The sequence below is a fragment of the Crocodylus porosus genome, unplaced genomic scaffold (genome assembly GCF_001723895.1).
Source record: "Crocodylus porosus isolate Cpor-Errol unplaced genomic scaffold, CroPor_comp1, whole genome shotgun sequence".
Classification (NCBI taxonomy): domain Eukaryota; kingdom Metazoa; phylum Chordata; order Crocodylia; family Crocodylidae; genus Crocodylus; species Crocodylus porosus.
In genome coordinates, this window is record NW_017728943.1 from 106,442,217 (window position 1) to 106,455,794 (window position 13,578).

General features: G+C 41.1%; 1 protein-coding gene across 2 annotated transcripts in view; it reads left to right on the forward strand.

The window, feature by feature from the left end:
* RPS6KA2 (ribosomal protein S6 kinase A2) overlaps positions 1 to 13,578 on the forward strand; it is a 537,755-nt gene that overhangs the window by 223,864 nt on the left and 300,313 nt on the right. The window contains exon 1 of one of the 2 annotated variants that reach the window (XM_019549974.1): positions 9,427 to 9,791. The exons of the other annotated variant lie outside the window; for it this stretch is intronic. Within the exon in view, the coding sequence (XP_019405519.1) occupies positions 9,693 to 9,791 (99 nt within the window). The 5' untranslated portion in view covers positions 9,427 to 9,692. Of the gene's footprint in view, positions 1 to 9,426; positions 9,792 to 13,578 lie in introns of those variants that run through there. 2 annotated transcript variants of the gene reach the window in all.

A 13,578-nucleotide genomic window follows, 5' to 3' on the forward strand; every position in this document is an offset into this window, starting at 1 on the left:
AGAGGGGGAGTATCACCTCCTTGGACGTGCTTGAGATGCATCTGTGGATGCATGCCAAGGTGCGGTTGGCCTTCCTTACTGCATCCGCACACTGCCGGCCCATGTCCATCTTGGCATCAGTGATGATTCCAAGATCCTTTTCTGCCTCTGTACTGATAGGAAGGGAGTTCCCCAGCCTGTAGGTATGCTGCTGGTTCTTCCTCCTCAGGTGCAGCATCTTGCACTTGTCAGTATGGAATCCCATCCTATTCTCGTCCGCCCACCCCTGTATCCTGTTTAGGTCCAGTTGTAGCCTATTCCTTCCTTCTCGCGTGCCCACGTCCCCCCCACATCTTAGTGTCATCAGCAAATTTGAACAGGGTGCTTTTTACCCTCTCGTCCAAGTCACTGATGAAGATGTTGAACAGTGCGTGCCCAAGGACCAAGCCCTGGGGGACCCTACTGCCCACATCTCTCCAGGTCGAGAATGACCCGTCCACTGCCACTGTCTGGGTGCGGCCCTCCAGCCAGTTGGCGACCCATTTGACTGTGTGTGTGTTGACAGCACAGTCCCCCAGTTTTTTAATGAAAATGGGGTGAGAGACATTGTCGAAGGCCTTCTGAAAGTCCAGGAAGACTACGTCTACTGCTACCCTTGCATCTAGGGATTTGGTGACCTGGTTGTAGAAGGCCACCAGGTTGGTCTGACAGGACCTGCCTCTACTGAATCCGTGTTGGTTGCCCCTAAGCATATCCTCCCCTGCTGGCCCCTCGTGGACATGTGCCAGAATAATTCTCTCAAAAAGCTTACCCAGGATTGAGGTAAGACTAAGTGGCCTATAGTTTCCTGGGTCCTCCTTCCTCCCCTTTTTAAAGATGGGAACAACACTGGCCCTCTTCCAGTCCTCTTGTATCACACCAGATCACCAGATTACAAGTGCTCGTAAAACTGTGCCAGGGGTCCCACAATGACCTCAGGTAATTCCCTCAGTACTCTGGGGTGGAGATCGTCTGGACCAGCTGCTTTGAATACATCCAGTCCCTACAGAAGTTCCCTAACTGGTTTCTCACTATCCCTTAGCCTAGGTGTGCCTCCCCTGGGGTTCCGGTCCCTGCTCAGGAAAATGGAGGCAAAGAAGTTGTTAAATAGGTTAGCTTTGTCATCTGGTATGATGACCAAATTTTCTAGCATGTCTTGCAGGGGCCCCACATTACCTGGAACCTTCTTTTTGCCCTCTATCTATTTAAAAAAGGATTTCTTGTTGTCTTTGATCCGGGAAGTTAGTCCCAGTTCCATCTCCACCTTGACCTTCCTGACTGCCCCCCTGAATCCCTGAGCAACCACATAGTCCTCCCTGGTGATGGCCCCTCCCTTCCATTGGGTGTATGCCTTCCTTTTAGCTAGGAGACATTCCCGGATGCTTTTGCATCCTTGTCTGCAAAGCCCAAATTTTTTTTGATTTTTAATTATTTTTTTTTCGTCTCACTTATAAGATGACTGTGTCTATTTCTATTGCTTCTCCAAAGACAGGGAGGGGAAACTGCATCCTTAGCTGTTTCCCTGTAGCATGCTGGGGCAGAGACTGGCAGAGAGTAAGGGAAATGGAAATGTTTTCCCCTGTTTGAACCTAAGTCAACCTAAGTTAAGTAAAAGCAGTGAAGACAGTGTCAGCCAAGAAAATAAAAGACCCAACAACATCAATCAAATTTCTGGTTGGCACTGTGCTCACTAGAGTATTTTCAAGACAGACAGACTATGCTAAACATAAGCCCTTAGCTAACTGGCCATCTACGGTGTACAATGATACTAATAATGTGAATCTGTGGGTGATGAAAAGCATGTCTGGTAGTGGGAGCCACAGCGACTACCACAGTCATGATATAGTGATACTCCTCAAATATGAATATTGAGTACTAGCCCAAGAAGTTCTTGAGAGAATTGAAATGTCTTATTCTTATACAAACAAATCAATCAAACATCGTCATGTTGTCCTGGAACTAGTGTTTCTGCTTTAGCACCAGTTCTCTCGCACAAATAAGGACAACTGGTGTGTCTTCAGCATATTTCTTTTGAACAAGTTCTCTTAGGGTACGTATACATGTGCCCCTATGGCACCATCCTTTTGGAAGTACTAAAGGATAGTGCAGTAACAGCCGGTAGTGCATGGTTACTTTTAGCCTCTATGTCACCGTAGCAATGCATTATACTGAGGGACAGCACTGCTATGGTGACGTAGCTGTATTATCATGGTTTGTTTTCTGCTGACAATTCATCACTGTAGCATGTTGCTGTGGTGAATGTAGTGTCACGTGTAGACGTGCCCTTAAAGTAGCATCCAATGCAAACTGATTTGACATTACTTTGGAGGAAGTGCATAGGATAATTCCAGTGGCCATAATTACAATAATGGACTATCTTTTTCTTGGATGACCCACCACATCTGGTATAGCTGTTGCTAAATAATAGAGTATAGCAGAATTTGCCCTGAAAGAAAAGAAGACAAGAACAAAGAAAGGAAAAATATCCACTATTTTTGTATCACCAGTTTAATACCATTTATGAAACCCTCTCCCTGGTTTCAAGCACTAGTAATCGCAGAACGACTCCTGTGTTACTGCGTATCCCTGCTCCAGTATTATTTCATATAACTAAAGTAGATGAAATGCTTGTGTTTGACTTCAGTGGTAGCAACGGGTGCTCAGCAGCTCTGAATGTTAAGCATCTTATTTAGGTGTCCATCTAAGATCTGGCATTTGAAGGTGTTGGCTAGGATCCATTAATAAGAATAAAGAATATCAGTGCTGCACCTGGGTGCATATAGCATATACTGAGCAAAACTGGTCCCTTCAGAGCAGGAAATATTTTCACCATTGATGCAGTCATGTTTACACTGGTTAGCCTTCAGAAGGTCACCAGAGAGTTCTTGAATAATGTCTTTAGTAATCGACAAACTTACTGCTTCATTTTTCTTGGCCTTTGTGCCTATTTAAGGGAATAAAGAGGACACCGCCTCTTAAGGCCCTGCCCACACTACTTAGACATTGAAACTGTGGGTGTTGTAAAGCTGCTCCATTCTTCCTTAAAAGACAAAATATTGTGGAGGGACAGCTGCTCATCTTTCCCAGCTGCTGTTCATCTTTCCCAGTTCATTGGACAGCACATCTAATTTTGTGGGGCCTTCTGGAACTTGCTGCTAATATCGCCCTGCCATGAATTTCTAGGAAATTCCTTGCATGGGCACTGTGAGCTATTCTGTCAGGCAAATAGGAAACAGAGTTTTACATTTGATTCCCAGTATGTGAACAAGTAGCCAAACACCTGAACATCTCACATATTGGATTAACTTTAAGTGTGTTGTAAAGGCCTAATGGCAGCATTTTAGTAATACTACCAAACACAACATATGGCAGTAGCATGTGCTGCAAATGTTGGCTCTGGTCTAGATTATCACAGCACTGTCAATACTGCAAACGTATTTGGAGCATCGGGTTACCTTCTGTGTTACTCTTTGGTATTTCTTGTTCATATTGTTCCTTCTGTTACTTTTGATACTGTTCTTATTGTTACTTTTACTATTTTTTTTTTTATCCCTAAAGTGTGCTGTGTCCTTCATGGGCATGTGACAGAAAGATTTTGGCTCTAAATTACTCATTGGTATGATCTAATTAGGGAATACATAGACAAGCAAGGAAAGTGGTGGGAGAGAGGGATGAAATGGACAGGGTTTTTTTCTTATTGCCCAGAGGAGCGAGAACTGCGCTGAGATGCTGGAGACTGGGAATCTGTTCCTAGCTCTGCCACTGACCTGCATGGTGACCTTAGGCAAGTCGTTTCCCCTTTCTGTGCTATCTGTGATGGGGTAGGGTGGAGGAGGAGAGGGAGGTAACAACAGCAGTCTCCTTTGTGAAGAGTATAAGGTGGAGAGGTGAAAAGCAGACAGCTAAGCTAGGGACAGACATTACACATAAACCAGTTTAAGTGATCAGAAACTGGTTTAAACCTGTAACAGAACATACATTCAGAGCACATAAACCAGTTTGAAAATGGCTGAAGCTGGTTTGATATAAGCCTAGTTGAATGTAGTATCAGACTTAACTGATTTGATTTATGCAATGTCTGTCCCAGACCCCTTGTTGGTTTAAGTTAAACCAGACACCTCCAGCATCCCAGCATGCTCTCTGGGCTGTACAGAGATTCTCTGCTCCACATCAGGGCTGGCCCCTCCCCTCTGCCCCCTGGCTACAGCTCCAGAAGAAACTGCAGGCTGCTCCCCCTCTTCCCCCTCACCACTCACTGCTAAGCAGGAATTCCCCTCTCCCCTCTGCTTTGCTGAGAGGTGTCTATATATTAGCTAGCAGACCACATGCTGGCTATGGTCTGTGCTGTGGCAGATGGGACAAAGAATCAACAGGTAGCTGGTAATGTCCATCTGTTTTCTTAATAAGGTGATAAACACTGTTATCAATTCCCTGCCTGGCCAAGCTCCCCCCCAGCTCAGTACTGTGGAAGGGAAAGGAGGGCTGTTCTAGTGGCCCCCAGCTTCTAGCATGAGCCACTGCAGGCATGTGCCTGCATGTCTGGGATGTCTGTGCGGTTACAACCTAATTTAGCCTATCCAGGTTAGACTAACTTGCAAAGATTGATTCAATTCAGGCTTAGGCTTTTTGAATGTCTTTCCCTAGCCCTACAGTTCTGCTTTCATTTTTTAACCTTATCCTCATTATTTTTTCCTGTCCCTAACCCTTGTGCAATTGTTAGTGTTTAAACGTAGCCTCATACATGTCCATATTTTTCTGTTCAGCTGGTGAAATTACCCTTATAATACTCCATCACAACCTGTAAGAATCATTCTGGGTATGTAATGGATGACACAAATTATTCCATGTACTCTGTTGGGGCATGTTTCTGCGCCCCAGTGGACCTCTTTTTAGGCTAGTCTGGCTCTGTATAGAAGTGGGAGTGTAGCAGCTAGTAACATTGGTATCTGAATTTGCACTCAGATTTGACCACACCAGTTTGATAAACTCATCAAAATCCATCCTCTGTTTTGAAGAAGAACATGCACTGAAGCTACATACTGAAAAAAACACAAGCTGTATGGAAATCTGCCTGCTGCTTTGGCACAACATACATGACCAGGAAGCAGCAATTATTGAAAGTGTCACATACCATGTAATCACCTTGGGGAAGATCTTGTTCTTTATTTTGCTTATTGAATGCTCCTGGAACACCTGTTCTAATCCTGATACTCACAGAGGCATAAAGAATAGTGGTTATTTTACTATTTCTATACCATAGTCTCCTTTAACCTCTACTGTGGTACTCTCATTCCTTTCTGTAAACCATATATTCCTAATTTTATTTGGTCTTTATATGGAAACCCTTAATTTATTTTCTTTCTCTAGAGCCTTTTTATTTTTCCTATACATTTTTTGAGAAGGGACAATCATAACTGAATGCATAATTCAAGGTAAGGGAATGTCATCATTTTATATGCTTTCAGTATTATTCTGACACAATTTTAATGCAGCTCAACATCTGATTTGCTTTTTAATTATTCACCTTGATATTTTTCATTGTGTTGGCCTGCCCAATGGTATCTGGGGACTTACCCATTGATAAGTCCCTTGGATTCATGGCCAATAATAAAATCTTTCTTGTTCTAAAAGGAATATGTTTGGGATGGTAACACTGGTATTATATAAAGCATGTAACATCTTTCTGTGATTATCTCTTGCTTTGCTAAAATAGTAGAACCACTGTAGCTTTATACAGTGATTTAAGATGCACATACCAGTATTTCAAAGCCAGTAGGGACCATCATGGTCATGGGGTTAGACCTCTAGCATAACGTAGGGCATCGAATTTCTCCCAGTAATTCTTGCCTCAAACCTAAACCTTGCAGTTGAGGCATAAGTCTCAGACTTGTGTATACTTTCTTTTAAATAATTAGCCTTGTTTCTTTGTCTCTAGTGGTTTGTGTGACACCTGCCACTGACATAATTTTAGGATCTACTTTACCATACATTGTTTTAATTCCTGAATGTAAGAATCCAAATCTGTATCCATAGGCCCCTGTGGCTTGACTTTTACTAACCTGGATAAACTGTTCCATCTACAACAACAGGAAGGGTCATGCTATTCTTGGTAGTAAGCAAGATTATTAGGAATTTCCCAAGCAATTTGCATCAACAAACATCCATTCTACCTCTGAGTTTCCTTTCTAACTTTCTGTTTTGGGGTTGAGTCCCAGATCCCATTACATTTTAATCTTGACCTTGCCCCTGTTAAAATGAATGAAGTTTACCATTTAACTTAAAGAGAGCAGGGTCATTTCATTTTTCTTTTTTACTGCATGTTACAGCAATTACTGTTCTAGTTTAGAAACCGTAAGTCAGAATAAAAAACAAATAAATATTACTGCTGAGTCTAAGTATGTCATTTGACTCTTCCTCTCCCCCCACTTTGTTTATTCTTGCTTTAAACATAGCCATTTGGTGGATTTCATTTTCATCCAAGGTCCTTGGTAGTGAAATTACTCAGAGGGAAGCTGATAAATAATTTACTGCCATGAATTTCTAAGTGCAATGAATTTTTCACATTGTAGGTGATCTGGTACTTGCATGTTTATAAATATAACAATGAATGTTCCAATTTAATTTAATTTATTTCTTGGCTTGTACCTTTTTATTAGAGTTATTGGGCAAAGTGGATGTTGTCTTGCTTGCTGAAAGTTATGGGCTTGCTGTTCTGAGACCTGAATTTTATTCATTCCTTTTTCTGAATCAAAGTTAAATGCTGTGACTTGGAAGTGAACATAATACTTTTTTAATCTACCGTTTCTTTTTTTCTGTGCTTATCCTTTGTGGGGGGTTTTCCTTTGGTTAGTTTCTTGTATTGATCTTTTTATATTTTAATTTTGTTTATTTTAAGTTGATTGTTCAAGCTATTAGTCAGCCAGTGTGCCTTCTACCCTGTGTCTTTGCCCTTATATAGGCAACTGAGTTGAGAGTAGTGCCAGGAATCAGACTCCTCCCTGTCCGCTTCCTTTCAATTTTCTCCCCCTTCTCCCCCACCCCACTAATTTCCTAACTACCTGTTCACAAGCATGTGCAAAGGCATGGGCCAGTTCTCTCTTGGATGAGAGAAAGTAAAGCATCAAAGGATAGTGATTAATTTGATAGTTACAATAAATTGTCAATGCATTTTGAATGTAGGAACATGCTTTAATATTTATTTTGGGGGAAGCCAGGTAAGAAGCATAATTTTCAACACATTAAGAAAGAGCACTTGGTAAGTGACAGTTTGGGTAATCATCTCTGGAGCTGATGGCAGATCAAACCTATTTAATGGCCTTCATTGATGACTGCAACATGCTGTGTTTGTAGATTGCAAAATACAGAATAGAATGGGAAGGCAGTGGCAAAACTCACACCAAAATAGTAATGGCTGTGCTTAATGGTAGGACTATTCAGGTGCTTTAAGTTTTTTGTACAAGCAGGATAACTTCCTATGCTTTAAGAGCTGGGTAATACTCATTGCCCCTGCATGCAATACAGGAGGGTAGGACCTAAAAAGGTTTTCCTTTGTGTGCTATGGAAAGATACAATAAAGCTTAGCAATTCTACATTTTATGTCTTTTATCTAATTCTTCAAACCCAACATGGTTTATACATTTAAAAAATATATATGTTGACCACAACCTCCTCTCTTCCCCTCTTTCTGCCCCTTGTCACAACATTAGTTCTAAATGTTGTTATCCCTGGGAAGATTTATGCTTCTCCTTGAGTGGTCCAGGATGTGACTTCTTACAGGTATGAGGAATTTCATGGAAATAAGATAAAGAAAAAGGTAAAAAGAGGATTATTTGGCATGCAGCAGAGGTAGAGCAACCAGATGGGGAAAACAGCAGAATAAAGGTCATGGTCTGAAGTGGTTACTTTCGTCCAGGTCTACATAACAGATTTTTGCTGGCACAATTATGTCAGTCAGGGCTATACAGAGGTGTGATCCTTGAGTGACATAACTGCTAGCAAAAACCCTTAGTGTCAGTGCAGCTATAATTACACAACAGCACGTGTGTCTGATAGTATGTTCTGTTGGTAAGGGTGGTTTCAGTTTCCTGTTACAAAGTACAGCTGTGCTGGTAATCGCTTCTCCCCAGTGTTGTACACCAGAACTCCTACACTGAAAGCCCCCCTAGGCTAGCCAGAGCCCAAACTGTGGAGGACCTTGGGTGCATGGCAGTTTGAATTTGTTGTAGAAGATGAAAAGAAGCCAGTGCAGGAAATGGGAGGACGAAAAGAAGAACCTGATCAGAGCAATGGGGAAAATAGATGATTCTCCCAACTTGTTCTGGATTCCACAAGATCCTTAGTAGGGTGCCAAAAGGCAGGGCTGAAGAAGGCTGCAGTCACAAATAGTGGCTAGATAAAAAAAAAAGTAGAATAAGAGGCTGTAACACTTGCGAGCCAGCACAAAATCAATATATTTCTCTTTAATATGGGCCGACTGTTGTGGTGCAAGTCTTCCAGCCTCTGACAGTCTTCCCCAATGTTGTATTGTCATTGTTCTCTCAGAGCTGGTTCAGGTGACTCAAAATAAGTCATTGGGATTGTTTACTTGCCTTATGAGGACAAGGGGGGAAACCATGTCTTGATGCTCTTCAGCAGTTGTAAAGGAAGGGCAACAAGGACAAATTGACCAAACTGCAAGTGGTGGACACAGAAACATTTTGGATCATCTTGGCATTCAGTTTGTTTTAATAAGAACCTAAAAATCGTGCTGAAAAGCTGTAAGTCTGCATGCTTCTGGTATAATCAGAACCTTAACATTGCTGCTTTGCACATCCTTGGAGAGAAGGATTGTAGCCTCCCATCACAATATGACAATGATACTTCAGAATTATAGACAGCTTTCTAGTTTCAAAGAGCTGTATGAACATGGGCTATTTTCATGTAAAGCCTGTGGATAATCTGTCATCTCTGCCCTGTGCACAAGGGAATATAAAATTTCTGGTTAGGGTAAAAAAAATCTCAGTGTCAGATTTTATAAAAAGGTATGCCACAAACTAAATCAAGTTTCAAATGCTTCTCTCCTTGTGGTGGGTTTATGGTGTCTCTCTTCCATCCTTTCCCAAGAGAATCTTTTATGAGTGCTTAATTCATCTCTAATCTGGCCAGCATGGTAAAACAGTAGTTATGACTGTCGAAATTCCAGGCTGAAAACAGAAGTGCAGCATGCACTGATTCACAAAATAGGAAACTGAAAAAAGACTAAAGGAGCAAGAGTGCAGGCAATAGGCACATCTAATATTTATCTCCAACCTGCTGTGCCTGGGATGTGGGAGCTGTCATCTGCCGGAGCTTATTATGTATGCAGGAAAAGCAGAGTCTGATTGGATGTAGTAGGACCTAAGGCGAGGGAGGGAGGGAGTGGAAAGAGAGTTCAGCTTGCAGCACTGAAATGTAAACAGTGGAAAGCAAGACAGAGTATAAAGCTTTTATGCTCAGAGCCGCAAGCACCGCACTGCCAACCCTGATGGCTATTGCAATACACTTTCTGTGCATTTAGCTGTATAAGACTCGATGAAGAGAAGCAGATACTTATGAGACTCTCTCTTCTGTGGATATAAATAAGGGGCAACTGGGATGCATTAGCTCTCTCTGCCACGGGAGCTCCTTCCTGCTCTGCGCTGGGTTCTGACGGGGCAATGGAAATGAACATGAAGAAGTTCACAGTGCGTAGGTTCTTCTCGGTTTATCTCCGCAAGAAGTCTCGCTCCAAGAGCTCAAGTTTAAGCAGATTTGAGGTAATTTTTTAAAATTAAGTTTGTTATATGCAGCAAATGCTATTCTGTGCTGCTTATGTATGTAGGAGAGGATGCCTGCACTTGCTGACACAATAAGGTGTTAAAGGTGCTCTTTCTCTACAGGTGATGAGGATTACGTTGATACTGCTTTGCTTCAGTGTCACTCAGCACTTTTTTTGACAGTATCCTGTATCTTGCAAAATCTGTTTAATGTGTCACTTAGGCTAATTTTGTCACTGTAGCATGTGAAAAGGAAACCTGCTTCAGGACATCCATGAAGTTGAAAGAAATAGTTGCCGATTCACCTAAATTGGCACAAACAGCACCAAAATCTGTAGCAACCTCTCATCTTACTTGTCCTGCCCCACCCACACATTAAGCTACTTCAGTTTAGGGTTTCCGCTTAATTCAGTTTTCTGCTTTACTTCCTAATTATTCCATACCAGCCAGGAATTGTCCTTGCCTGCCTGCCTAGAGAGTCTCTTTTGTGCCAAGTGTTTTACATTCAGTTTTTCTCTAGTCCATGCGTCCTGGCATTTCCTGGCATTTTTCACTTATTGATAAGGAGTTATTCTTTGGTGGGGTCAGCAGGAGAGACAGGGAAGCAATTTCAAATGATTGCACAATATGAGTTAGCAGTATTGAGAGAGGAAATGCATTTTGAATGAGAAAAAGTATTAATATCCAGGAATATGTGACGGAAGATAGAATCAGATTTTCTGTTTCCTTTCTTTGGCATTGTTCTTGAGCCCTGGCATTTGAGCTGTGAATAGTCGGCATGAAGTGAGATCAGTTGAATAAATGTCAGTTTTATTTATGTCACTCGCTTTATCATTGCAGATAATCTGCAAACCCTGCATTAAAACAAACATATGTGAAGGCCTGATCCTCCTCCTCTCTCTCATTTGTTTTGTGCCTCTGTATTCCCAGTAACATTAGTGGAGTAGTTGCTCTTGGGGTTTTCTGTTGTTCTTGTTTTGTTTAGTTTTTTTCCTCCAGTGTACCTCAGAGGAGGACCAAGCTTATAATAGGAGAATGCAATTCATTCCCTTAGTGTCGTACCTTGGGTGTCAGGGAATGGAACGTAAAGTTCATCATCTGTCATTGCTTAAGCAGGGCACAGATAAAGATTTCAATTCAAATAATAATAAAACATCTATCCCTTGCTATTGCTTGCCTAGCTTATTTCACCCACTCTTAGCCATTTACACAATAGAAAACCATGAACAAACTAATGTTGGTATCAACTGATGAACTACGTGAATCCAATACTCTGCCAACACCCCTGCCTTCCCCAGCTGTGTGCCCAAATTTTGGCAGGCCTAATGAAAATAGACACACCATGGAAGTTATCAAATTCATGCTCCTTCAGAGCAAATGCAGTGTTGGTCCAGAGCTGTGGATCTTACACTACAGTTTTCTACTCTAAGGACAAACAAGTGCGTCTTGACTGATCGTAAGTGCCAGGGTCAAGCAGGAAAGGTGATTTCTGAGGTAACAGTCCCACCAGGGACATTGCTATGGGTTTATAGGGAACAGTTTCTATTCCACTAATGACCTAGTTTGCTGCACAGTCTGACTCTGACCAGCACAACTCTAAATTTACAACAGCTCAAACACATTTTTTTTTTTTAAAAAGGCTTTAAAATTCCTTTCAGCCATAGCTATTACATTATATCGACTGGATTCCTCTTTAGATCCCTGTCGGTAGGATGTCGTCTTCAAATGGTTTTGTTTATCAAATTTAAAATGATCTTGTTTGTGAAGCGGCTCAAAAGATACGTTACAACCCATCTAAGTTTGGAGTATTACATCTATTCTCCCTCTCCCCCCCTTTCTTTACTTGGCAGCAATAACCCACTTTATGCAAAGTGACTCAGTGTTATAATGCAACAGGGAATAGGGGTTATTCCAACCAGGAAGAAAAAATGATTCATAAAATCTGTTCTGCTATTTAAGCGTGAAAATCATCAGAGATGTTCCTGTTTAGAGGAAAAACCAAACTTGAGCACCAAGCACCTCTGTGAATGTGCCTCCTTTAGTCCTTCTGTATGTAAATTTGTAATTGTGAGCAAATTAGCATGCATCAACCAAATTTTAAGTGTAAAGAAGCCTTCTCAGTCACCAGATATCTAAACACAGGAATGTTCCTCCTTCAGACAGGTAGACATTTTATAAAGAAAGACAGTACTAGGTCAGTGCATGGAAATTACCATGAGCAAAAATATAAAATTAGGGGAAAGAATTTAGAGAAAAATGCACACAACAGCATTCTGCTTACTGGATTGCAGTTAAGGCACCTAGTTCTCCACCCTCCCACCAGATACTTTTATCTCCAACTAATTTATACTTTTAAACTACAGCAGATAGATAGATTAAGATTAAAATAACATCCGGTCTATTAACTAAGGTTTTATTGATCATTTTATCCACCCATTATTCTTGTGCTGCTGTTCCTTTGTTTAAGCCTAGCTGTATGAGATTTGTAGCTCTACAGATCAGAGGTATAGATGCAGAAAATGACTTTGCAAGTCATAGCCTGAAACTTGACCTTTACTTAATGAACTCAGTTCACCAAAATCACTTTAGCTGAGAGAGAACAAATAGGATAATGATTTGGATGTTGGATTGTACACTCCAGGATGAGTTTAGATAATGAGGACCAACTTTATTATAAATAACAACATGCATTGTGTGTGTGTGTGTGTGGAGGGGGGGGCTGGTTTCTTTGTTTATTTTCATTGTATCAAACATGCATGCTTTGTATAATTCTGAAGAAACCTGGGTGAAATTTAAAATTGTCTGCATGTTCAGTTTTGAAGCTTATTATTTTTCAGTATACTGGACTTCATATATAAGATGTTTTGGGATGTAATGTTTTAATCATAGAGAGAGAATTTTTGCCATTGTACATGTGCACACAGTTCTTATTGAAATCCACTGAAAATCCATTGAAGACGATGGGAATTGCATGTGTGTATCTGAGAGCAGAGTTTTGTTTATAGTTCTGACTGAGTGTCAAAGAGCATAAATGGAAAACCATCAGGAGAAAGTGCGCACATATCAGATCTGCTAAAGACTTTGAGCCTCAACGGAATGTGTCTTACAGCAGGGATGAATAGCCCTTGGTTTATAAATAAAAAGTTAAATATGCCATTCTACTAAAACAAACGAGGAAAGAGCTTGACAAGCAAAGAATTTAATTATAATATTTACTCCAATGATGGAGGAGCCCTTCTCATCTTTAAACATTGCTGAAGAAAATGGAAAAACTAAAATTTCTTTTCCAGGAAAGAGCAAATAATCACGATCTTCCTTTTGAGTTTGAAACTCTACCTTTCATCCTTAATAATGCGTACCTGTCTTGATTTGTGGTTTGTAGTCTATTTAGAGCCCTATACCCCAGTCTGAATCCATAATTGTGAAAACATAAGTACATCCTGAAACCAAAACCCTATCAGGGTTGGCACTTGTAATGTTTATATGACTGCCAAACCACACTTTGTACCCTAATGTACAGTCTTTTGGCCCAATTCCGCACTGTCTAGAACCTTGCTTAACCATGCAGAGTATTGCCAAATAAGAACACTAGCTTCTTCCATTCCTTTTGCAATGGCTTGAAGAAGGGATGTATGCCTGGATAGCGATATTAAAGATGTAGTGTGCCCATGCTGAATCTCATTGGCCATGTCTGCAAGTAAATTTACCATGCCTGGGCACGATGCCCTTCAGTGTGCTGCACAGCTTCGTGCAAGGTCTTCCTAAGCTGGAAGCAATATAGCTGTAG